Raw genomic sequence first — 23,068 nt, forward strand, 5'->3', positions numbered from 1 at the left:
GTAAGTTTGGCTTTTGAGCCTGCCATCTTTATTTGCTCTCAGAAATCTTGTGCTGTGGAAGGGAGAAGCCCTATCCTTATTACCAGCTTAGGCTTCAATATGTCTTCTTAAGCAATTTGAATATATACATATTTGCTTCTGTTGCTTGTCAAGATCCTGTTCTGGAGCAAAACACATAAAACTGGCTAAATCTCACTGATGGAACAAAATTCACTAGAACCACAGAATTCTTGTGATCCAGTACCATAGCATTAAAAATCTGTTGAGAGAGGAATATTAAATCTACATAAGCTTTTGTTGCACTTTTGTAGTAGAAATACTGATCTGTCTTTGGCAGTATGTATCTAAAGACCACTGACACAGTCTCTTCAAAAATGGAGGGGAAAATAATTTAGTCATTGCTGGACATTGTCACAGAGTAGGAGATGTAAGAAAATGGCTTTCATGTAACTATGTTGAGAAGAAAATCTATTTTTGTACTGTATTTGTAGATCAAAATAAAGTTTGAAAAAAATAGTATGTTGTCTGTTTTTGGAATGCACAGGTAACCCCCAGTTTCCTTAAAATACAAGGGGCTGTAACAGTCAGGTTGAACCATTATATTTTTGAAATTATCTTAGAGATGCAAGGAAGTGACTGACTTTTTGGTCAGTAATGGGGAGTAAACCCATGCCAGGCTGGCAGCAGTACACAGACCAGACAGCAGCTTCCCAAACCAGAAATATTTGCAGGAAAATAAAACCCAACAACAGGAAACTAGTTTTTGTGGAAGCTACAAACTACCTGGACATTACATTATTCCTGGATATAAAACATGCAATACTTGAATTTAATAATAAAGCCTACAGCCCAACCTTTGGAAAACAGTATTTTATTAAATATACAAAAGCTCAGCACTTCAGTAGAAAATTGTCACTTCATTTCCAATAAGTAATGCTGGTTAGTATTCTGCATCATGGGCAAAACAGCAGCAGTTCAAGAACAGTTTCTCTCCCCTGTGGAGCACAGTTCCTGACTGCTGGAGCATGAGCAGGTGTTGTGAGAGCAGGAAGGCTGTGCAGCACCACTGCCACACACCAGGCACGCACCAGGCCAGCTCCTGTTCCTGCCCTTTCACTCCCTGCTTGTTTTACCAGGACAGAGCTGTGAGACCAAACTGACTATTCAAATACCAAAAGAGTGAAAGTAATTAGCACTAAAAAAGTCATTACAAATTCTCAAAACATTTATGATTTCTAACTCAGATTTCTATTTCAATATCATTTCTAGCAAATGTTTACTTCTGTGTATGTTCAAGTCAAATTCCTTTGGTACAGAGAACATGCCTCTGATGGTCATAAAAAGATTTCATAATAGAAAATATTATTTTTGTACTGAACTGTGTATACTTACAAAAACCCCAAAACAGTAGTGTAGGGGGCTCCATCTGGAAGCCAGGCTCTAGCTTGCTGGAGAGACTTAAGGGTGTCTCTAACCTCAAGTACTGGTTACAGCAGATAAACATGAGCCATCACAACACTACAAGGCATTCCTCTAACAAGATACAAAACTACTAATTTAGGCTACTAAAATCTATGAAAACTAATAAGGCAAAAATGTTTCCATTACTTAATTTCACAGAGTATGTTCATTGTCCTTACTAAGTGAAATTAAACAAAGGAACAGTATACACAGCAAAAAAAAAACCCAACTATTTTAGACTACACATTCAGTTATAAAAGTCAATGTTGTTCCAAGGCAGTAGGTTTTTTATTTACACGTGAATGACCTGTGAGTACCCCTTTAAGTGCAATTTGAAGTGAAACTTTTGAAACTGTTCAGATACAGTCCAGGCTATCATTTTGGATGCTTAACCAAAACCAAGTTCAGACACTTAAAACATGGGGGAAATCAATGTGTCCTGATAAATCTGCCCAACCTCAGAGCACTGCTAACCTGGCCACTCATTGCATCAATGACTTTGAAAATCCTCAGTCCAAAAGCAGAAGGTTTACATGAGTATTCTGTGGAATTCACCTAAGCTATGTTTTCCCTTTGAACACATGCACTGCCAAACACACCAGCCAAAGGAGTGTTCCTGACTGTGCAAACCAGGAAAGGCAGCAGAGGGAGGGTTTGTCAGAGGCAGGCAGGCACATGCATTTCCCAAGGACATCTAACCAGGGTCCATGGGATGCAGCTGGCACTTTCTCCCAAACACACAAGGTGCCCCACCCAGCAAGGACTTGCCAGTTCCCAAATCAGGGGGAATTACTAAGCAGTAAGAGGTATAAATCTGCTTGTTCACTAACTCACCATCAATACCCACACCTAAAATGCTTTTTTCCCCAAAGCTGGTGTCACTGACTTCCCACAAACAGCATCCCACAGTCCTGTGGATAACATGTACCAACAATCCCACCCAAGCCCCCTCCCCAGCTTTCAGTGCTCGCTGCTGAGCTGTGATTTGCTGTAAGCTTGCTGCAGGAACCGGGCAGAAATGCACTTGGGAAGGTTCTAACCAGGACTCAGCTCAAGACCAGAGCACCTCCTTGTCACTGCTGTTTCTTGGGCAGAACGCGGGTCCTGGCCACCAGGATGGGGACAGCAGAGAGCAGCATCAGGAGCAGGGCCCAGAGTGGGCGGTAGAAGAGCCAGCCCACGGCGATGGTCAGCAGGGACAGCGAGCTGGCCACACACACCGCAAACACCTTCAGGCCAACGCTCACCAGCTCCCTCACCATGGGAAACCAGTCCACTGCAGGGAGAATGAAACATGGCATGCAGCAGTTGGCAAGATGAGTTTAAAAAGAAGTCTGATTCCTGCCTAGGATGTGCACCCTAACAGCTGCAATCACAAGACAGACTCAAATTATTTATCCAGAGCACTGGATTAGGCACTTCAGCAGAGCATCATCAAGACACTTGATCATTAAGCGACAGCTAAACATATAAGGCAATGCTATCCTCATCTCTTCACACAGGAAGTAATCCAAAATGAAGTCTGAAGATTTGTCCAAGGCTTGAGAGGCAGAGGAGACAGACAACCCTGCAGCTATAGAGTAAGTCTAGGGCAACTGGTACAAGCTGCTAGCACAAGAATTCCTTTCTGGCAATAATAAATCTTGGAGCAGCATGTATATGGATAAATAAATCAGAAAAAAAAAAAAAGGTTCACATCTACAAAGTGAATGATATCTTTGATGTCTGAAGTTTATGCAAGTTTGAGGCATTGTCCTGTTTTTCTGGTTTTACTCCAGCATTTTCTATATTAAAAGAATAAACAAAAACTTTTTTTGCTGTTTGTTTACAATAGTGTAGAATAACCAGACACAAAAACATATTTCAATACAACTGCTGATTAGGACTTGTTGGGGGGACCAGTTGTGTGTGGGTGCAGAAAGTATTTGTACTGCAGCACCTTGAGTTAGATTTGAAAGAATCAGCCCAACACATGCCTCAGCTTTTTATTTTGGTAAGTACTGGGCTGGGATCTTCTGAGACTGGTAAAAGTTATTTGTGTGGGGTTTTGGTAATGTTCACAAAGCAACCACTTGATTTTGTGGTCCTGTTTACCTGCAGTGACTTTTCAGATCAAATAAAATCTGAGTTCAAAACAGATTTCTCCTGATCTCCAAATGAATTAACTCCCTAGAGGTTACAATCTTGTTCCTAGATCATTTTACCAGTCTGTGAAAAACTTACCTAATGTGTAAAAGATCCTGGTCATCAGGCTGATGCCCACAAACATTGAGAGCCAGCCAGCTGCACGGAGGGCCCAGGTCTTCATGGTGTTACCCTCCTGCTCCTTCTGAAACACCTCCTGAAAGCAAACACCACCACATGCAGCCTGTTTCTTGTTCTTTTTCAAGATCCTCTTAATTCCAGTACATTATGAGCCAAGCAGAGCCAAGAGCATTTTAGGAGTACAATTTCTCTTGCAGAAAATACATTGCAGCTCATTCTGCAAGGTCTGTGCAGTATGGCAGTACACTGCAATAGACTGAACAGTGCAGCATGGGGGAAACTTGGCACTTCTCATAACTAAAACAACCTAAAAAGCACCATTCAACACAGGCAGAAAGCACCCAGGTTTTGCTGCAATTGGACACATTCTCCTTCCTGTGGAAAATAAGACACTAATATGTAACTGTCATAAGGAAGGAAGAGTCTGACTTCACTCTGAAGGAAGAGAGAAGAGGCAACAATATCCACTGATGGCTGAGGGAAAGAGAGCAAGCTGGATACAGGGAAGAAACCTAAAAGGTATGTGTGCATTTCATCAGGCAAAGTAAAGCATCTCTTTGCACAAATTCTGATTAAGATTCTTTCCAAGATGGGCTGTGTGACCCTCTGGCTCAACAAAATGTTCACATGAAGATGGCTGGGACATTAGAAAGCACTAAATGGTAAGAGATGCGTAAGACTGACTGACTATTTGCACATACAAGTACTCAATGTATTATTTATTTGTAACCAGTTCATTTTCAATGAAACAGAATTCTGTTTAATGAAGATTTGGAGCTTAGAGCAGAGGGTTGATTCTGCTGCTACTCTTTCAAGTCAGAACAAAGGCTTTCTAACTGCTTTTGGGAGCGAGCACCTGTAAAGTCCTGACATCTGCTTTCTTTGCAGCAGGGCATGGAACAATCATTAACGGAAACAAACCTACTAAAAGAAGTAAATGAATCACCAAATTGCTGGAGCATGCAGGATTTATTGAAGCATAATGCTCTGCCTGAAGGTTCTTTCTCAGCCAGAATAGTAATAAACATTTCAAACAAGCCTAAACTCCTGTTATTAGGAGCTGAAGAGAGAATAACTCTAATGGTTTATTTAACTAAACCCTGATTTTTACTATTTTTACATGTGACCTGTTCAAAAGCATGTGCTTGCATGTGTAAGTGGGAAACAATCAAGGAGCAAATAAAAACAAAATGAGAGGGCACAGAAACAATCTTTCAAGAAAACAGCCAGAATGTGCAGAAACCTGGAAGCAAACACAGGCTACAACCTGTTGTCCAAGAAAGAGAGAGAAAAGCCAATGTTTATATGAGTAACTCCTCCTCTGGAGCAGGTCTGAAGGAGACCAAGAGCTTCATCTTCTGCTGCTTCTGCACTTCCACCTCAAGTTTTCACCCCTCACTAGAAAAGCATATCTCACCTCCACAGAGAGGTCCCCAGGGTACAGAATCTCCAGAACATCTCCAGACTTGGTATGATATGGAACCAGCTGATCACCTCGCTGCCGAGCAATCACAGTCACCTTGGCAGAGAGGGAAAAATATTTACTGGTTTCTGAGGTGGGAAGAGAGCTTGAAAAATACAGAAACAGCTGAAGACTCACCCTGTCAGCAGAGCCCAAATGGGGATCATCTTCACTCAGACCTGCATAGAAGAAAGAGACACGAAGGTCTCCCACCTACAAACAAGAGAAGATTGGAAGTCAAGAAAGATTGTTTTACAAAGGGGAATCACAGGAAAGAAACTCAGCACAGGAACAGCCTTTATTTATCAACACTTTTTCTGAACATTTATGTCAAGCAAGAGATAGCCAGAATGAATGATTTCCAAGCTGTCCTTTTTTCAGGGCTAGCTGGCCACTGAAACATGAGAGCTGAAATGTTGTTTTGTAATATCCCCTCTGATTAAGCTGCAGGAGCACATGATATGCTTTGTTCATCCCTCATGATTCCATCTTTTGGCAAAACAGGGCAGGCAGCACAATGAGACAACAAGCTGTTTGTACTCCTCAATACAGCAAGGCAGAGGTGGAACCCACCTCCCAGCACCATCCCTAAAAGCACAGCAGACTCGTGAACACAGAGTATAAAGCAGTGAACTGGAAGCTTTCTGCAAGAGAAGCACTCGTTCCCTAGGGCTGCACTAAGGGAGTCATCCTATGTGATGGTCTGCACTCCATTTTCTATCCATTTCAACAGAAATAAGACATGTCCCAATTTCTTTTTCACACACAGGTAATCACTGCTTTAGTTTATCTTTCCCATCTTACTTCTGGACGCCTGGGGTTGTCACTGTGATAGAAATAATTTTCTCTTCGGGTAACATCAGCATGGGGATCCTCCAGGTGTGACAAGCTCAGCTGCTTGAAATCATCAATTCTATCCACGAGACCTAAGCAGAACAAAGCACCAAGCTGAGGCCCAGTGTCCAACCTGGAATGGCCAATTTGCTGGCTGGCTTCCTGATTATCACTTGACACAACAGCTATTGTGGAAAGAACCAAAGTCCACTGCTGATGCAACAGCAGACACAAAGCCAGTACAAAACAACCCTTACCCTTGGAAAGAACAAAGCTGCCAACCTGGACGTTGGGAGAAACAGCAGTGAAAGACTCCACAGCCATGGCACTGAGGAACAGAGAGAGTCCCTGATTAGTCCCAGAATTATGATCAAACTCTTGATTTGCAGTATGCAATATATAGAACAGAAAAGGTACTGGGGCAAATATCAGGAGAAACTCAAAGAGCTAAATGAGACTGTCATGATGTGAAAACAAATCCATCAAGAGACTGTCTAGACTGCATACTGCTGGAGCCATAAAAACAAGTTAAGGCACCACTCTTGGAGCTGCTCTAATTTCTTTATGCCTTCATTCTCCCAACTACCAAAAGAGCAGCAGTTTCCATCTACTGCATTCTGACATGAAATCAGACATTTAGCTTTCATATTTGCTCAGATCCAGTGACAGAGTTCAGAGGGACTGTGCCAGATGGTGCCTCACCTCGGGTTTTTGTGTCCAATTTCTCGATCAAAGTTTCTGCTGTTCACAACTTCTGATTTCCACTCTGTATCTAAACAAAATGACAAGAAGGTTGAGTAAAGGACACTCAGATCTCAGTTACTGAAGACACCTCTCAATCATTTAGTTCTAGGTTACACTTCTAGTAATACTGTTGACATCAATGTCTGTCATAGTCTATACTGATACATATATCCCTCCTCCTAGCATATTAACAGGGAATGGCAAGATTTAGGGTGAAAAAAGGTATTTTTGGGATAAAATTGCAACTCAACTTTGCTCAGATTTTTTTTTTTTTGCATGTTCCATGATCAGGCTTTGATTCCTGGCTCCGCTCTTTGGGAATAAGCTGGTTTTGTAATAACAAGGAGCAGGGGGCAAAGGGAGAGGAGTCTGGAGTGAACTTGAGCCCAGGAAAGGTTGAGTCCAAATGTGTTTTGCCAATACACAAGTCAGTAATTAAATATTTATTTTTATTGACAACAAACTTTCTCCAAGGAGAGTCTGTTTTGCCCCAATGGTAATTGGAAAGCCATCTCCCTATATTTCTTTCAACTCATCCTTCACTCCTGCAATTTCTTGCCCAGTCCTGCTGAGGGGAGAGTAATCAAGCAGCTGTGTGGGTCCATGGCTGGCATACATAGACATTTATGGGACAGAATCCTTCAGTCTTGAGAGGACAGCTGATTTTTTAGATGGCATTTATTTTTGTTCCCTGTCACTGTGAGCCTGTTTTCCATGGCTCACAACCACCAGCTTTGGCCCTTGTGTACCTCCATGGCACAGGGTCCCCATGCTTCACTCAGCTGAGCAGTTTTATATGATCACACCCAGAAACTGCTGCACACCCACACTACACATCCCTGTGCTTTGATCAGAGATAAATGAAGCACAGAGACCAATCTCCAAACACACAATGACTCAGAGCACTTTTCTGCCACTGGGTAGATCAGAACAACGCACTCAGTTCTGCTCCTGCCAAAAAAGCACTTGGCAAAAGCCACAGGGCACATCAGAAGGTGCTGGTGGTTTTCACTGGCTGGTATCAACATCTAAACAGGTTCTCAATAGGCTCCCTTACAGGCTGGGCTAACCTGCTTTTCCCTGTCTATTCTCCTCTGCTCACAGCTGACATATTCCAAATTACTCCATGCCTGAAGTGTAATCTCAGGTGTAGCCTTGAACATACTCCCATCTCTGGTCATTGAGGACCTTATGGGCCCTATTTCTGAAGCATCCTATCCCTGGATGTTCCTCTGAACTTTTAGGGGTTTCAAAGCAAGACTCAGATTTTTTGTAGCCCTTGCCTGCTGACAACACATCTCCTTTCACCTCAGTTACCTCAGGAAATAAAAATCAAAATACACACACAAAAGCTCAAAGTTACATGCATAAAAGGGACTTCCTGTTGATCAACTTACTGTATGAATACTTTGTCTCTTTCTTAATCTCACCATCCTCCTCATATTCCCTGCAGAGAAAAAGGGCTGGGATGAGAACCAAACCAGTGCACACACCCCTGCTCAGGGCAGAACACACTTCACCAATGAAATGCACAGATAGATCTCTGGCAATACAGACTTGTACATCATCTAACTCTTCTCTGAATTACCTGTTCTGAAGAGAGATTTTTCTGTACCAGGAGAAAACTGAACATGAATGCTCAACAGCCACAACCTTTTTATTCCCACATTTTGAACAAGGAGGTGCCAACCAGATTGATGAGGAACAAACAGAATTAAGTACAGTGAGACAAGCTGGCCCAAATTAAGTCTCTAACAGATGCTGCACCATAAGCATGCTAAAACTGAGAAATTATTTTTCACACCTTCACTACCTCTGATCTTTTTTTCATATGGTATGAAAGACATCTGGAACATAAATTCTGTGCAGTCACACCTACATCATACATTCTACCATTAGTGGAATTACTAGCAATAGCAGAAATGTTTTCCCTATTTGGGTTGCAACTATTAGCAGAGCAGTTAACATCTCTCAAGGAAATTAAAGTGATTCTCTAAAGGAAAAAAAATCCAAGAGTTCTAGAATTCTCTGGCTATGAAGAGGGATTTTTATTTGGTTTCTTTTTTCCCCTTTGGTATAAGGAAAGGAAAAAAATTGTGATAGGATCCTGGTAACACAACAGCCTCAAACTACTTTTAAAGATTACTTTCACTTACTTTGAGTCTTCATATTCAACCCACTGGTACATTTCCACGTTACGCTTAAGTTTGACAGCTTGGATGGAGAGCCCATAGCTGGGGTCAAACAAAGGCTGTGCAAAAATTAAAGAAAACACAAATCAGTCTAAATGCTGTACCTCACAACCTCAAACACTGTACTTTTACTACTGAACCTATTTACATATCTCACTGTTAATATTTACATATCTCACTGTTACTATTTACATATCTCACAGCACTGTCTCACACACAGGTGAACACAGTTATAAAAGACACAGTTATAAATGTTATAAAAGACAAAAAGGAATGTCTCTGGCAAATCTGACCTGAAGAATCATAATCAAAAGTTATTGTCATAGTGAAGAATGAAACTAGAACTGCTGACTATGGGTTTACAGTTCTCACTGTTTAAACCAGGAGATTCTGTTTTGCTGGAAGGTGCTCTGTTACCTTCAGCAATGTCCACGGTGGACCATGGAAAATATTATCTGTACTGAAAAGTAAAAACCTGCAGAGCTCCTGTGCTGCAAGAGCCTGAAGACTCAACAATATCACAACACACAACAGGTTCCCTACACAAATGGCAATTGAAATTATCCACAAAAGGCAGCTTGAGGGTAAACACAGCTACAGCTGGCATTGGCTAGAAGAAGGGAGTGCAAGGCCATTCAGCATCTCCCTGATTCCAGGCCAAGAACCAGAGCTTGAGTGGTACTGCCAATGCATAGAGGAGGACGAAAACCATGTTTTCTTCCCTGGATATCAAACAAAACTTTAATTGGCAAAGACTTTTCCTTCCCTCCTAGCATGAAATATTCATATCTTCAAGATTCTATTTTATTTACCTTGGATGTACTCAGAGCTCCAGCCAAGTGCACCAGTCTCCCCTCATTCTGCTGAGAGATGCTGTGGATGCTGTCAAGAGGGACCACAAGAGAAAGCCCCTCATCAAGAGACCTGGCTGTCCGTAAAGCTCGTCCCTGCAACAAAGAAAACAGAAATCAGCTTGTGGAGAATCAACATCACAGCAGCATTTTGTGAACAAGGTTAGCAGACAAGTGAACTGATGACCACAAGAAATACTTGTATATTCAGTCCAAGGCATATTTTGGAAACACACTCATTTCTCCATTCTCTGTCTGAGCCAGTTTGGGGCAGTACTTCTCAGTCAGGCAGCAGGACTGCTAACATCAACTAAGCTTCTCAAACAGACCCAAATTCCTCCTACATGGATCCAAACTTACTGCTCTGCACCTCTTACCTTGTTCATCATTCCTGAATAAGTGCAAAAATGATACAAATTACAGTTAATTTTCCACACACCTATATTGGCTCCTTGGGAGAAGTTTTCCCTGCCTCACCATCATATCCTGATATGTTTTTTTTCTGCAAAGTCATCAATATTTGGAGCTGTTATTTTTCCTCTTGTAGAGGTATGAAAAGAAGTCTCTAAGTGAAAATCCACAGAATTCTGCTCTCCACTCCAAAACTGCCAAAACAAGTATGCTTTCAATGGTAAGGTCTTAAGATTCCTGGCTTACTTTTTTTTTTAACTGTATCTAAAGCAAAGAAATAATACTGAGAAAAAACAAATAAATAACTATTCCAATTTTGCAACACGGGGTATGAATTTCTTTTAAGTAATTGTAACACCACTAGAAATGAGGACCTTTTGTTATCTCAAGAAAAAAACGAGGGCTGGCTCATGCAACCCTCTTAGCACAGGCTGTTTCATCATCAGTTTACAAGCTTTGGAGCTTATCTCTCATCACACACTGCTACTGTCTCTGCCTCGTTCCAGAGAAATACTACCTGTGGCCTGTGATTTCACTTTTCTGTTACATCCTGAGCACAAGCAGCAGGTCCCCACACCAAACCTCCTCTTCTCATGGGTCAAGAAATAATGCTGTGCACAAACACTGACAGTATTGCACTTACTTCATTGGTAAAAAGAACATAGAAAGCCAGAAGAAACGTCACAAGTCCAATCAACATGCCTCCAGAGGTCTCACTGAGCCGCTCCAGGAACCCTGGTTTGGGCTCGCTTGTGACTTTAACATGCTCTTTTCTGCTGCTGCCTGGGTCAGAGAACTGTTGAAAATAAACCAAAAGTGCAATATTGGTGTAAAAGGGGAAAGCATTCAGTTTCAAAACAAGTTTTCTAGCTTGGTTAGCACTGCTGCCCTACAGTGCAGAACCCCTTGCCTTGGACCAAAACTTTCCCACACTTATTAAATGCCTTACCACACTTTTGAAACCAGAAACACATTCAATAAATAAAACTCCAGCCTGATAGAAAAAAACCCGAAAACCAACTCATTTCTATTATAGTGGTTCTACATGTTCAAGCTTTCTTCGGTCTGCCTCCCGGTTCTGTATTTGGAGTCCACACCCTGCATTCAGGCCATGGCAAAATGAGTAATAGCCCTGAATTCCTGACCAGCTAAAACACTGCTATAAATAACAAATTATGATTCACCTCACCAGTAAAAAAAGTGCCTGCTCAGTCTAAAATAATTATATCCAGGGTAACAATAACTCAAAACAAGGGCTAACATGAGAGCCCAGGCGTTTATCTGTGCATACACAACTTGTGGGGAGTTACCAAATCCAACTTCGGCACACGCACGCAGCCAAGGCAGGCCATGGCACTTCTCTGTGCACGGAAAATCACGCTACGAAAAGCCATTGTGCATAGAGGAGACAGAGAAGTCCTGCAATTTTATTCGAATAGAGGGAGAGACCACCCGGGGTTTTCTCTCTCGAGGTTTCGGAGGGCACAGCCTCCTTCCATCCTGAACTCCCAGCCGCATATTGCACTTTTCCTTTCCCCACTGGCTACTCAGAAGGTAGACAGCTTTCCCGAACCGCCTCCCACATATCCACCCACCTTGAACCTACTGTTCTACCCCAAAGTTCGGAAGTTCAGGCTTGTGCAGAGCCACTTTCTGAGTCAGGAGCCAAGCTGTCTCAGCTCGGCAACCAACCTGCTGCCCAAAGTCAGTAGGCATTAAGACCCATTTAAAAGACATGGACACCCACACCTTCACCCACCGCATTATTACTAAAACCATTAGCACACACTGTCCCTCTCATCTAGCTCATTTGGAGATGCCTGGCGGGCTGCGACCGCCACAGGGCCCTGGCCGCAGCCCGGGTACATCGGGGGCGAGCGGGCCAAGCCGGGCGGACGCCGCACGGAGCAGCGGCGAGGCCGGAGGGCGCAGCACTTACATTCCTCGACATCCTGAGCCTCTCACTCCCCCGGGAACCACAACTCGGAGACCGCCAGAGCCGCGCACCGCCAGCCTCGCCCTCATCCGCCTCAGGGCTCTCCCGCCCCCGAGCCGCTCCCCGCCCGCAGCGGCGCACGCCGGGACGCGTAGTTCCCGCCGCAGCGGGGAAGCCCTTCCTTCCTCCTTCCCTTCCCGCCTCCCTGTCTCTCCTCCCTGCGGCCGAGCGCGGGGCAGGCGGGAGCTGTAGTGCGGCGGGGCCGGGCCTGGCGGAGCCCCGCGGCCGGCAGGAGGTGCGTCAGCGGCCGCCTCAGGGCCGGGAAGGCGCTTCCGGAGGCGGGAGGTCGCGGCGTGGAGCGGCGGCGCGGCGCTGCCCGAGCGGTGCTGGCGGGACGGCAGGAGCGGAGCGGCGGGGCCCGTGTGCGGCGCGCTGCGGAGGGAGGCACCGGCCGGCTCCGCCATGTCCTACTGCAGGCAGGAAGGTGCGCCCGAGTGTCCTCACAATGTCACCCTGCTGGTCGGGCTCGCTGTGAGGCGGCCGGGGGTGGGTGCGCCGCAGGGTGACCGCCCGTTTCCCTGAGGGGAAAGCGCAGCCGGAGCAGAGAGGAGGCGCGGCAGCCGCCCGCGGTCCGTGTGTGGCGGCGGCAGCGCTGCCTCTCCTCCCGCCGCGACCTTTCTCCTCACGGAGGGCGGGAAGGGCGGCGGGGCCATGAGGCAGCAGCGCGGTCCCGGGCGTGGGGACGGCGAGGCCCCGCGGCGGGCCCGGAGCGGCCGGAGGTGCCCGCCGGGACCGTGTGTGGCTGAGGCGGGCGGGCAGGGCAGGAGTGCCTGCTGCCCGCAGGGGATACATTTATCCCAGCCTGGCTGAGTGGCCAGAGGTGTGGGGCTTTGCCTTTTGAAGGTCGATGGACAGGGCGGTAGACTGCGAGCTTTTCTGTATCTGTATCATGTTGTACAGGTGGTGGTATTTATGAGGCTTGACCACCTCTTAAAGTGGGAGATGCGTAGGTAAATGTCTATATTTACATATATATGTAAAGATTCTTGCTCTCTTAAGTCATGTAAAGTGGCTGAATGTAACGTTTCAGACTGGAAAAAAGCGCCAATAGTTCTAAATGCCATTTTTATGTTACAAACTTGGCCACATACTATGAGCTGTATTAAGGTGCTCATAATATATGGACCTCTTTTACACTTTATGTTGTGCTTTATTTAATTTTGCAAGATCTGTAAGTTGCTTTATGCAACCCTACAAAATTGCAGTGATGGGGTTAGAGTTCATGTGTTTCTAGCTCCCTTCATATAATAAATGACCGAACATTCCACATTGTAAAGTTTGCTGGAGTACAGTGCAGAGTTGTCAGAAAACTGTTTCTGTTTTTTAAAAGGTGTCAGATTTATTTGTTTTTCAGACGTGTTTAAATGCATGGTTACTCAGCAAGGTTAGGTTACTGATCATCTGCTGGCTGAGGTCACACTGTGGGGCCAGGAGATTCTAATTTCTCATATGCCAAGTTACAGTAGTGGTCTTTATGAATTTGGAGAATTCTTGGGGAATTTACAATTTTTTCCACACTCAGAATGTGTGTTACAGCTTTGCAGGGTTGTTAGAAAACTAAAACTACTGAAGTTTCCAGCCAAACCTCCCCGACCTTGCTATGGAGTGTTTTACTTAAATCAAGAGCAGGAAATTTGCTCCATTGGATTTCCATCCCTTGTAATGTTCACAGCACCTTTCAGTGTAGTTAGTTCTATATGGTGATGGCTGTCCTCAGTTTTTAATTCAGATAATTATAATTAGTGTAAAATACTACACTAGTCTTTAGCAAAAACCTCTGTTATTAATAAGTTCCTGTGGCACACTTTGCTTCTATTTATTATAGTTTCTCTTTCACTTTTTTTTTTAATTCTAAGCCCGTCACCTGTGTTAGTCCTGGTGTTGGAATAATTTGAATTTGTTTTGAAACAGCTTTTTAACTTAGCAGTTTTAGTGAACTGTACTGTTTATTACAAGACATTGCTATGAAAATTGGAGCTTTAGAATAACAGAATTTCAGTGTGTATGTTTTCCTCTGAACTAGTAACTGTTCTCATTGAAGGTGATTTAATACAGCAGTTCCTTCTCAATATTATTGAATCACATTGAAAGTCTCATTACCTTGTGGTGTACAGCAGTTTTGTAAATGACTCTTTTCTATCTGAGATTTCTCTGAGCTTTTGCTTCTTGTCTCCTCCATGGTAGGAAAGGACAGAATCATATTTGCAACCAAGGAGGACCATGAGACACCGAGCAGTGCTGAGCTGGTTGCAGATGACCCAGATGACCCTTATGAAGAGCAAGGTCAGTATGAGCAGAACAGAAGTAAGGGGTGTTACATCATACAGAAGTCCAACACAAAACAAACCCTGCATGAATTAGAAAAAATTTAAGCATATTTAAAGACTGAGGGCAGCTGGTTATGCAGTAAATACCCAAACCCTTGGCAGTTTTATCTGCCAGGTTAGGACATCACTAATGACACATTTTCTTCCAGTATTTATTTTTCTACACTTGTAATGATTTTTCTTAGTGCCTGTTCAGATAATCAGTTGATGGCTTTTAGTTTTGATTAGTGGTCAGAGATATGGAGGGATACCTTTTCCTTTTATTAATAAAGTTTGAGCCAAATCAAGTGAAAATTATGATCATTTTTCCTCTATTTTAGGTAACAGCAGGCAATTTTCAGAGAAGCTGGAGTGAGTTACATATTATTGTCATTGATGTGAAATTGCCTAATATGGCAATCTCTGAATATCTGATTTAATATAAATCAATATCTGGCTAATACTATAATGGTAGCAATATAATCAATATCTTTAAGTGCCACATGATGGGTAAGTTAAAATTATTGAGTGTTCAACTGTAATCATCATGCTTTGAAAAGATAAAAGTTTTCATGAAGATTACAGTTCTTGTACAAAGTATATCTGACCTGCAAATAGAGATTTAAGAGAGCAGAACACTTCTGAGACCAAGACTTACAATATTTTGGTTGTGTATTTTAAATAATGTATTTTAAAAAAATGTATTTTAAATAATTTAAATGAAATATACTTCCAATAATGATGATTTAATACATTTTGCCCTGGATTAATAATTATCATGAAAATGTGAGTTTAGGTTTATTTTTTTCTAATTGCCTCTATGTTTGCAGATCTTTTGGTCTCTTCACTTTGTGTAAAGGGATTTCATTGGTTTCAGCTCAACTGAAGCTGAAGACAATTCTTCAGACTCTTTGAAACTTAGTTAGAAAGTGAAGGTTATTCTTTCTAAAGTGTCTCAGAGACCTTTAGAGGGCAGCATTTAAGCAGTTTAGCAGCTGGAGCTCACAGGGTCTCATTGTTAGCTGATATGGTGTGTACTGTAATTTGAACCACACCTTCCTACGTCATTAAAATTAACTTTTTTCGTACATAGGTTTGTGTGGAAATGTTACTGCATTTATCTGCTTTCATTACTGCTGTATGTAGTCAGTTATATATCCAAAAGCTTTTCTCACTTGCACTGGTAAGTCTGTTGATGTCCTGGTGTCACATATATTTGGGTAATGGTTTGTTTCCTAGCAGTCCTGCACTTACAGAATGTCAGGTCCCTTTCTTCCTCAGCACTAGATCAGAGAAGAGAGGGGGAAAGCCAGGAGCTTTTATGTCACCTTACAGTCACAGTGTGTCTGTGGGGTTCAAAATGAGAAACTATAAACTATGTTTAAGTACTGTCAGTAAGTTTGGGTGGACATTTCTTGTAGTGTGATTTTCTTTGTTAGTTTGTTGAGTTTTCTTCTTAGCATGTGGTAAATTACTGCTGTGTTTTTAAGTCTGAAACACCTCTTGAATGACCCAGGGCTACAGTGCATTAGATCAGAGGAGAGAAAATGGACATATCACAGAATGTAGCAGTAGGGATGGAGTTTATGGGCAGGAAAGACATGGGTAAAATGCTTTGGAATATGTTGAAATGCTGAAGCTCTGGCTTGCATGGCTTTTATTTAAAAGAAAATTGGGAAGAGTTTTGCTGTGCCCTGTGCCCAATGTAACATGCAGGCTTTTCTAATTTAGCTTCTGCTTGGAATAGAAGACTTGGTTTCCGGTGTTGTACAGTTACCTGTAAGGGCTCTTTTCATCTTTTCTGCTCTGCCAAAGAGACCAGTCATATCTGGGAAAGAACAGATGCATTATATAGATCTGCCATAATCTGCATTGTTTTCTAATACATCTGAAACTTGTGTTTGAGGTTTTGTTTTATTGTAGGGGCTTTTTTCATACTTGAGATAAACATCTAGTTCGGTATTTGGTAATTTTTGATAGTTCTTATTTTGTCCCAGACATTAACAGACATTAGTCTTTGAGCAGTCTACTTGAATCAGTAGATTGGTCAGGAAAACTTGTGTTCTGTTTCCCTTAGGATAAAAACCAGTTGTGTACTGCTCTTATTTCTGTCAATATTTTGTTGTTGTTGTATCAGCTGGGTGAGTTTGGTAGGCAAAATGTTAATAACTCACTTTAAGCTAAAAACACTGAAAGAAAAAAGCCACGAGAAATGGAAAAGCAGACAAACTGGAGTAAGTTCAGGTTAGGATTTCAGTGAAGATCACAGTTCACTGTCTGTGCTTTTTGACAGCTGTGGCTGATGGAAACAAATTAAGGATTCATTTGCAGTGGTTTTGAAATAATACTGTTACTGTAAAGCATCTTTCTAGTCCTATGTGTTGCAGATGGTGGAATTTAAACATGAAAGATTCCTGGTTTTCACTGACATCTTGGCTGCCTTCAGTTTGAACATTTTTTTATTTTATTAAGCTTATATGAAGAAGGCAATGATGAGTTTTATGCATGCAGAGTGGTTTTTATTAGTGTTACAGCTGTGATGGGAAAGTTGGATAGAAGTACTTATAGAATTGGACCTCAGACACACATTGTTGCTGGTCTTTCCCTTCAGTTTTTCCAGACTTGTTCCTGTCATCTGATTTTATAAACAGTTTTAAAGTGGTTTCTAGAGGGGACTGATGAAGCCAAACTCCACGTTCTTGTAAGAAAGAACTTGATGAATGATTAGATGTACAGGACAGTTTCTGTGACTAATGATGTCCCTTTCAATCCTGCTTCCTGTCATTTTGCACTGTGAATCCCTGGCAGATAAACTTGTTATTGGATGTGTTTGTCATGTTACAGGGAAAACTCTTCTCAGAACAGCAGTGGGACTTCATCCCAGCGAGTCCAAGACAAGTGTTGACACAGATGCAGGTGGGCCTGCCTTTGCCCATGACAAGAGCAGCTTCCATGAGCCAGGAGAGTTTAGGGTGTGAGATGTCAGCAATCAACTGCTCACACAAATCCTCATCTGCAGTGATCTAAACAGGCTTATTTCTTCTTCCACGAGTGCAGGTTCAAGTAGACTGTGACTCACTGGATCGGTGAGGTTCAGGCTGCATTTGAAATAAGTTTGAATTCAATTTTAATAAAAATAGTAATCCTATCTATTGCAGGCTTGCAACTCAGGAAGAGCAATGGATGAAATCTGTTTCCGATTTAATTGTGCTCTAAGCTTGCTGATGGACTTACTCATTGATGTGTGAATTCTGCTGTGATTATGAATGAGGAAATGCTTGCTTTAGTCATCTGTATTTTTGTTTTGTTTTTCTAAAGCATGGTTTCTGTGCACAGACTTCTGAAACTGATGCTATATCTGTGATAAAATAGGTGTAGGTCAGTGATCTTGTGATACCATAGAATGTGTTCATTATGGGATAACTCACAGTAAGATTTGCATGTTTACAAGGCAGGTCTGGTTCTAAAAGGACCAATCTGTTGTAAGAAAATTATTTTACAAGTAATTTTATTGCTCTAGTGTCTTCAGGAACATTCCAAATTGTGGTGTTTTTATTCTTAAAGCGCTAAAAAAATGACCTTAAATGACTAGTTAATATTAGTGAGGAGGAATGTAGGACTGCAAAATCTAGTTTACAAAGCAAATTGTATTTCTTCTACATCATATGATTAACATCTTTCTGCTTTATGTCATCCTTGGCAATGAGGAATCTGACACCAGCCACTGATTTTCTTGTCTCAGAAGTCCTGCTTCTCCTCCAGGCAGCTGAAGATGCTGTGATGCATTGGATTGGGTGTATATTATCAGTACAGTGAATATTACAGATATTTTGCAAAACCATTGCATTGGATTAGGTGTTATATTATCAGTACAGTGAATATTACAGATATTTTGCAAAACCATCTTGCCAAATAAAGTATGGTCCATGGAAAATGACAGTATTACTGCAGTTCATTGAATCATGCTAAGGACACTGTTACTTTCTGTAATGAAAAAAGAGTCTGATCAATGCTGAGATTTGACTGACTCTAATTTTCTGCTCAGCTGCATTGGCTGAGTTAGAGAACATCTCTGATAAATTGCAAATCACAGTAAAATATTCTTTTAATATAGCAATGAAATGATTGAGCTGCTTTTGCTGTACCAGTCAAGATTAATGATATTGCAGCCTGGTGTCCAAGGAATTACACATGGGAGTCTGGAACTTTCTTAATCCACAGGACAAAGACAAGAAATAAGTTTCTTGAGTTCTCTGACAGTATTTTAGGTTATGTCAGGTTGTATCAGGTGTTAAATATAATTTCATGTTTGAATCAGAATTAATTCAACTATTTTGTCTGCCAGTGGTATTTTCATACCTCCTTTTTAAAGGGAAGGTGCTTAAAATGAAAGGTTTATGCACATGCTGTCAGCTTCTGCAGAAACTCAGAATGGAAATGAGGTTAGAAAAGTCTGCTAAAGAGGAGGAGAGCCAACTATTTAACTGGAGAAGAAACCAGCTTGGATCATAGCATAATTCTTCTCTTGTTCTTCACAGATGAACATACTTGTGTATGTTCATACTAGTAGAGAAAGGAAATGGAGATGTATTTATTGCCTTAGAGAAATGCATTAGAGACTCTAGAAGCCCACAGGACCAAGTCTGTTATACTTAATTTTTAAATCTAAGGAAAGTAGTTCTTCAACATATGCCCTTAAATCTTCACCTTGCCAGTCCACCAGTGAAGTATTTCTGTCAGGACTTTAACTGTTCCAAGCAGAGGTTTACAGCTGTTCCAGTTTAGAGTCTGAAGTGACACTTAACTCCTTTCAGTTGCGTTCTAAAGTACAGTTTTGTTTCTGGCAGCCAGACAGGCAGGCTTGCTCTCAGGATTGCTGTTCCTTGTGTTCTGTGGCATATGACTTAATCTGTACAAATACACTGATTTTTGTTTTTGCAATTCTGGTCTTCCAGTTGAAATTTGAAGGGGGAAAGTTGTGAGTTATGATTTCAGAGCTTATTTCAACCAAGAAGAAAAAGGGATCCATTTGATTTGATTTAAAAGATTTCTAGTCTTAATACTGGATTTAAAGTCTTACTATTTATATGGAATGATTTTAATGCTTGCTTGTTCCCCTGACAGTCTGGCAAATCGATTGACTTGACTTCCATCTGTTTTGCAGTTCCCTTAGAATATTCTCAGTGATCTGTAGTCCAGGGAGAAGGACTTAATTCAGAGATGGATAGAGAACTAATCTCACTTGTGCCCATTAAGGGATTATACAGATCAGAGGGAGAAACAGACTGGCTGGGAGGTGAAAGGTCTTTATCAGCCTTGAAGCTGCAGAGCTAAGATGGCATTATAAGTGCTTGAGTTCACACCTGCAGCCCTGAGTGAAATCATTGTTTGGAAGGTGCATTAACTTTTCTTCTCTCTTGTTTGTTCAGGATTGATATTGCCCAATGGAGATATCAATTGGAATTGCCCATGTCTGGGTGGAATGGCTAGTGGTCCCTGTGGGGAGCAGTTCAAGTCAGCCTTTTCTTGTTTCCACTATAGCTCAGAAGAAATAAAGGGATCAGACTGTGTGGACCAATTCCGTGCCATGCAGGAATGCATGCAAAAATACCCAGATCTTTACCCTCAAGAGGATGAAAATGATGAGAAGTCCAGCAAGGATTTGGAAGCTGCCTCTATGGAGGCCTCTGCTGCCAAAGAGGAGGAAGGATCCAGCTAATGAAGATGCAAGGAGGCTGTCGTCTCCATTTCTCATTTTCAGACATGGACTTCTGCACTGTGTCTGTCTTCTGAGTAGTGAGGAAATGTTCCACCATATTCTGTGCACTGTATCATAATAAATAATTTATTCCCGAAGGAGAAATCTCAGAGCTTCAGCCTTGCAGATAAATGCTGCAAAAAGAGTGAGTGTGTATGTACTGTGTAACCTGGTTTTGGACACAGTTAAAACTTTAACAGCTGTTCTTTACCCTCAAGTTTTCCTTGAGTTGTGACTTGAGTAATGTCTTGAAGTACATAACTTTCAATTAAAATTCCACTGGCACACCAGGTCTGTCTTCATTTCAGTATGTTCTGATCAGTAGCTGCTTTTTATTTAATGTGTTCTGTTCTGTCAGTAGAAAGTACATTAAATGATTGTTTTTCCTTTAAGATTTATTTTTTCCAAAGTGATGCAAGACACTGAAAATGGTCTAGGTCTAGAATTTCTAAAATAATTTCAAATGGTGTTACTAAATTATGGTTGCATTTTACTACTGGTATCAGATCAGGACTGCCAGGAAAACTTTGAAATGCAACATCTTTGATTTCATTTACTTACTGTGATGCCTTTTGCATTTTTAAAAATGGTGTATTGTGCTACTGATGATTCAGATGAATGAAAAGAATGTTGGTCACTGGCTTTATTTTTGCTCTGAAAATACAGCTTTTGGGTTCCTTTGGTTATTACCTTCTCCTTCAAGGTATAGATGGGCACTTGTAAAATACTCTGAGATACAATTAATTGTTACTTGGTGTAATGATCTCAAAACAGATACTGTGACTTAAGTGCATATTAAAAAGAAAATACTTTTTACCCTCACTGGAAGCTCCTGTGTCTTTGTGGTGTGGTGTTTTGTTTGGTTGGTTTTTGGTTAACACTGATTGGATTTGAGAACTGTTCTGTGCTTTAAGCAGATCTCAAATGAATTTGTGGCTTGTGAAGTTGCTCCAGCTTGTCAGATTTTTATTCTTGTCTTATTCTTTTCTCCCCAGCCCAGGCAGGAAGGCATAAAAAACCTAAAGCTTTTTCATTAGTTGTAGTAGACTGGACCATGAACCAGCAAATTAACATGAACAGCTATTAATATATTTGAAAATTACTTAAAAGGTACAAATAATGTAATAGTTCAATATTGTTTAATAGCTGTAGATAAGCTATACTCCATTGTTTGTCTTTCTGAGCAAAAGATAGGCTGTGAGATTTTTTTTTTTTCAAATGAGATTGTGGTTGCGGTTGTTGGGTTTTTTTTCTCCCCTTGTGTTGGCTACCTCACCCAAAGCACAAAGGGTTGTAGTGTCAGTAATGCAGCCACAAAGTCCAGCAATGTTCAAACTCTTCCCTTTCTCTGTGGGCAGCACCCTGGAGTCCTCAGCAGCATTAATTCCATGTAGCACTTTCATGTCTTGCTTGCTTAAGTGAATTCGGTGCCACTGATGTTTCTGAATGTTTGAGGGGAATTTTGGTCAAGATTTACAGTGTCTTGAGGTGTTTGTATTTCAGTGCAGCTGTTGGATCCTCAGAAAAAAGTTTGTAGGCAGTTAAGTGGCTGACAGCTACTTTGTTCTGAGGGCAGTGATAGCAGGGATTGTGCATTGCTGCTTTCCAAAGAAACAAAGTGAGACAGAACTTCTCAGTGTGGCTCTTTCAGGCATAAGAGGCCAAGTGCCAAGTTAACCTGAGTAAACAGGCACAAAAGCAGCAGAGATAATCTTTGGCACTTAGGCAATAGATGAACACTGGGCACTAAATTAGAAAAAAATCACATGCACCCGAGCTTCTGGTTGTTCAAATGGAAATCTAGTGCACTCTGTGAGGAAGCAAAAGCTGTTTGTCAACAGGTGCTCTGTTCTAACAAGTTGCCTCTTCTTTCTTTTTTTGCTGTGCTTTTTTTCCCCTCATTGCCTTTGTGCTCTAAAGTGTTTGGATGTATCCTCTGCAACTGTATTTGTAGCCTCTGTGTACAAAACATAAAATGTGGGAATCTTGGCCTACAGTGGGTAGGGATGTGCACCTACTACTGACAGAGGGACCTGGGGGATAATCTGACAATTTAGAAGGTGTGTTCAGGATGGATTTGCTGCTTTCTGACTGTTGTGCTGCATCCAGTACAAATATGAAGTATGTATAAGGATATTAGACCAAAAACTGTGAAAAGCACTGTGTAATGTGTTTCAAGTGTTTTGAGAAAGGAAGTCATAGCTTTAATCCTAAATAGTTCTTTGTGGAATTTTTTTTTTTTTTTTTGCTGTGTAAACTGATGCACTTGTGAATGCATTGACAATGTAACTCCTTGTTTCTGTTTCCCAGCATTTGCTTAATTTGATTTTCCTCCTATAGTTGCATGCCCCCATTTTAAATCTAAAATCAATCAGTGGTTATTTTAATATATAATAAAGATGATAAAATGATCCTTGGCAATATGTGACAAGCTTGTGAAATAAACAGATGGTAAGTTGCATTTTTATTGTGTGAATACAAAACTTAGAGCTGCAAATTTCTTGTTTTAATGTGTTTCTTATTTTATATATATATTTTATAAATAATATCTTGGTTTTCTGTCTGCCATCACTGAGCTACTGGTTCTTGGAGAGAGAGTAGTAGATTCAAATGGGTTTGAGAAATTGTGTTCATAGAGTTATTTCATACTGATTTTATGTTATCAGGTGCTTATGTCAAGTCATAGGCACTGCTGTGTCAAGTCACAAGTAGTTCTTGGGGGGTAAAGAAAGCTTTTACTATGAAAATATTGCTTTTTAATTCTGTGCCCTTAGTTGATCTTTGGTCT

At 41.5% G+C, this 23,068-nt stretch overlaps 2 protein-coding genes across 2 annotated transcripts; one reads left to right on the plus strand and one right to left on the minus strand.

The window, feature by feature from the left end:
• Positions 1–5: 5 nt before the first annotated feature.
• On the minus strand, positions 6–12,354 carry TMEM43 (transmembrane protein 43). The gene is made up of 12 exons (XM_074550591.1): positions 12,160–12,354; positions 10,864–11,016; positions 9,771–9,905; positions 8,923–9,017; positions 8,164–8,213; positions 6,725–6,794; positions 6,280–6,350; positions 5,993–6,114; positions 5,327–5,401; positions 5,144–5,245; positions 3,685–3,802; positions 6–2,737 (listed from the first exon to the last, which is right to left on the minus strand). The coding sequence occupies exons 1-12, from the start codon at positions 12,169–12,171 to the stop codon at positions 2,535–2,537; spliced, it is 1,206 nt and encodes a 401-aa protein (XP_074406692.1). The 5' UTR covers positions 12,172–12,354; the 3' UTR covers positions 6–2,534.
• A 39-nt stretch (positions 12,355–12,393) lies between these two features.
• CHCHD4 (coiled-coil-helix-coiled-coil-helix domain containing 4) lies at positions 12,394–22,777 on the plus strand. The gene is made up of 3 exons (XM_074550592.1): positions 12,394–12,640; positions 14,401–14,499; positions 19,952–22,777. Exons 1-3 carry the CDS (start codon positions 12,619–12,621, stop codon positions 20,239–20,241), a joined length of 411 nt encoding a protein of 136 aa, XP_074406693.1. The 5' UTR covers positions 12,394–12,618; the 3' UTR covers positions 20,242–22,777.
• The last annotated feature ends 291 nt before the right edge of the window (positions 22,778–23,068 follow it).

The sequence above is a fragment of the Zonotrichia albicollis genome, chromosome 12 (assembly GCF_047830755.1).
Source record: "Zonotrichia albicollis isolate bZonAlb1 chromosome 12, bZonAlb1.hap1, whole genome shotgun sequence".
Classification (NCBI taxonomy): Eukaryota; Metazoa; Chordata; class Aves; order Passeriformes; family Passerellidae; genus Zonotrichia; species Zonotrichia albicollis.

Excerpts from the sequence above, each read along its gene's own strand:
- CHCHD4 (XM_074550592.1), top strand. The coding sequence starts at position 12,619 with ATGTCCTACTGCAGGCAGGAAG. Across the intron at positions 12,641-14,400 it reads GTCCTACTGCAGGCAGGAAG|GAAAGGACAGAATCATATTT; the intron begins GTGCGCCCGAGT and ends CCTCCATGGTAG. Across the intron at positions 14,500-19,951 it reads TGACCCTTATGAAGAGCAAG|GATTGATATTGCCCAATGGA; the intron begins GTCAGTATGAGC and ends TTGTTTGTTCAG.
- TMEM43 (XM_074550591.1), bottom strand. Across the intron at positions 6,351-6,724 it reads ATTGGACACAAAAACCCGAG|TGCCATGGCTGTGGAGTCTT; the intron begins GTGAGGCACCAT and ends TCTGTTCCTCAG. Across the intron at positions 3,803-5,143 it reads CTGGGGACCTCTCTGTGGAG|GAGGTGTTTCAGAAGGAGCA; the intron begins GTGAGATATGCT and ends GTTTGCTTTCAG.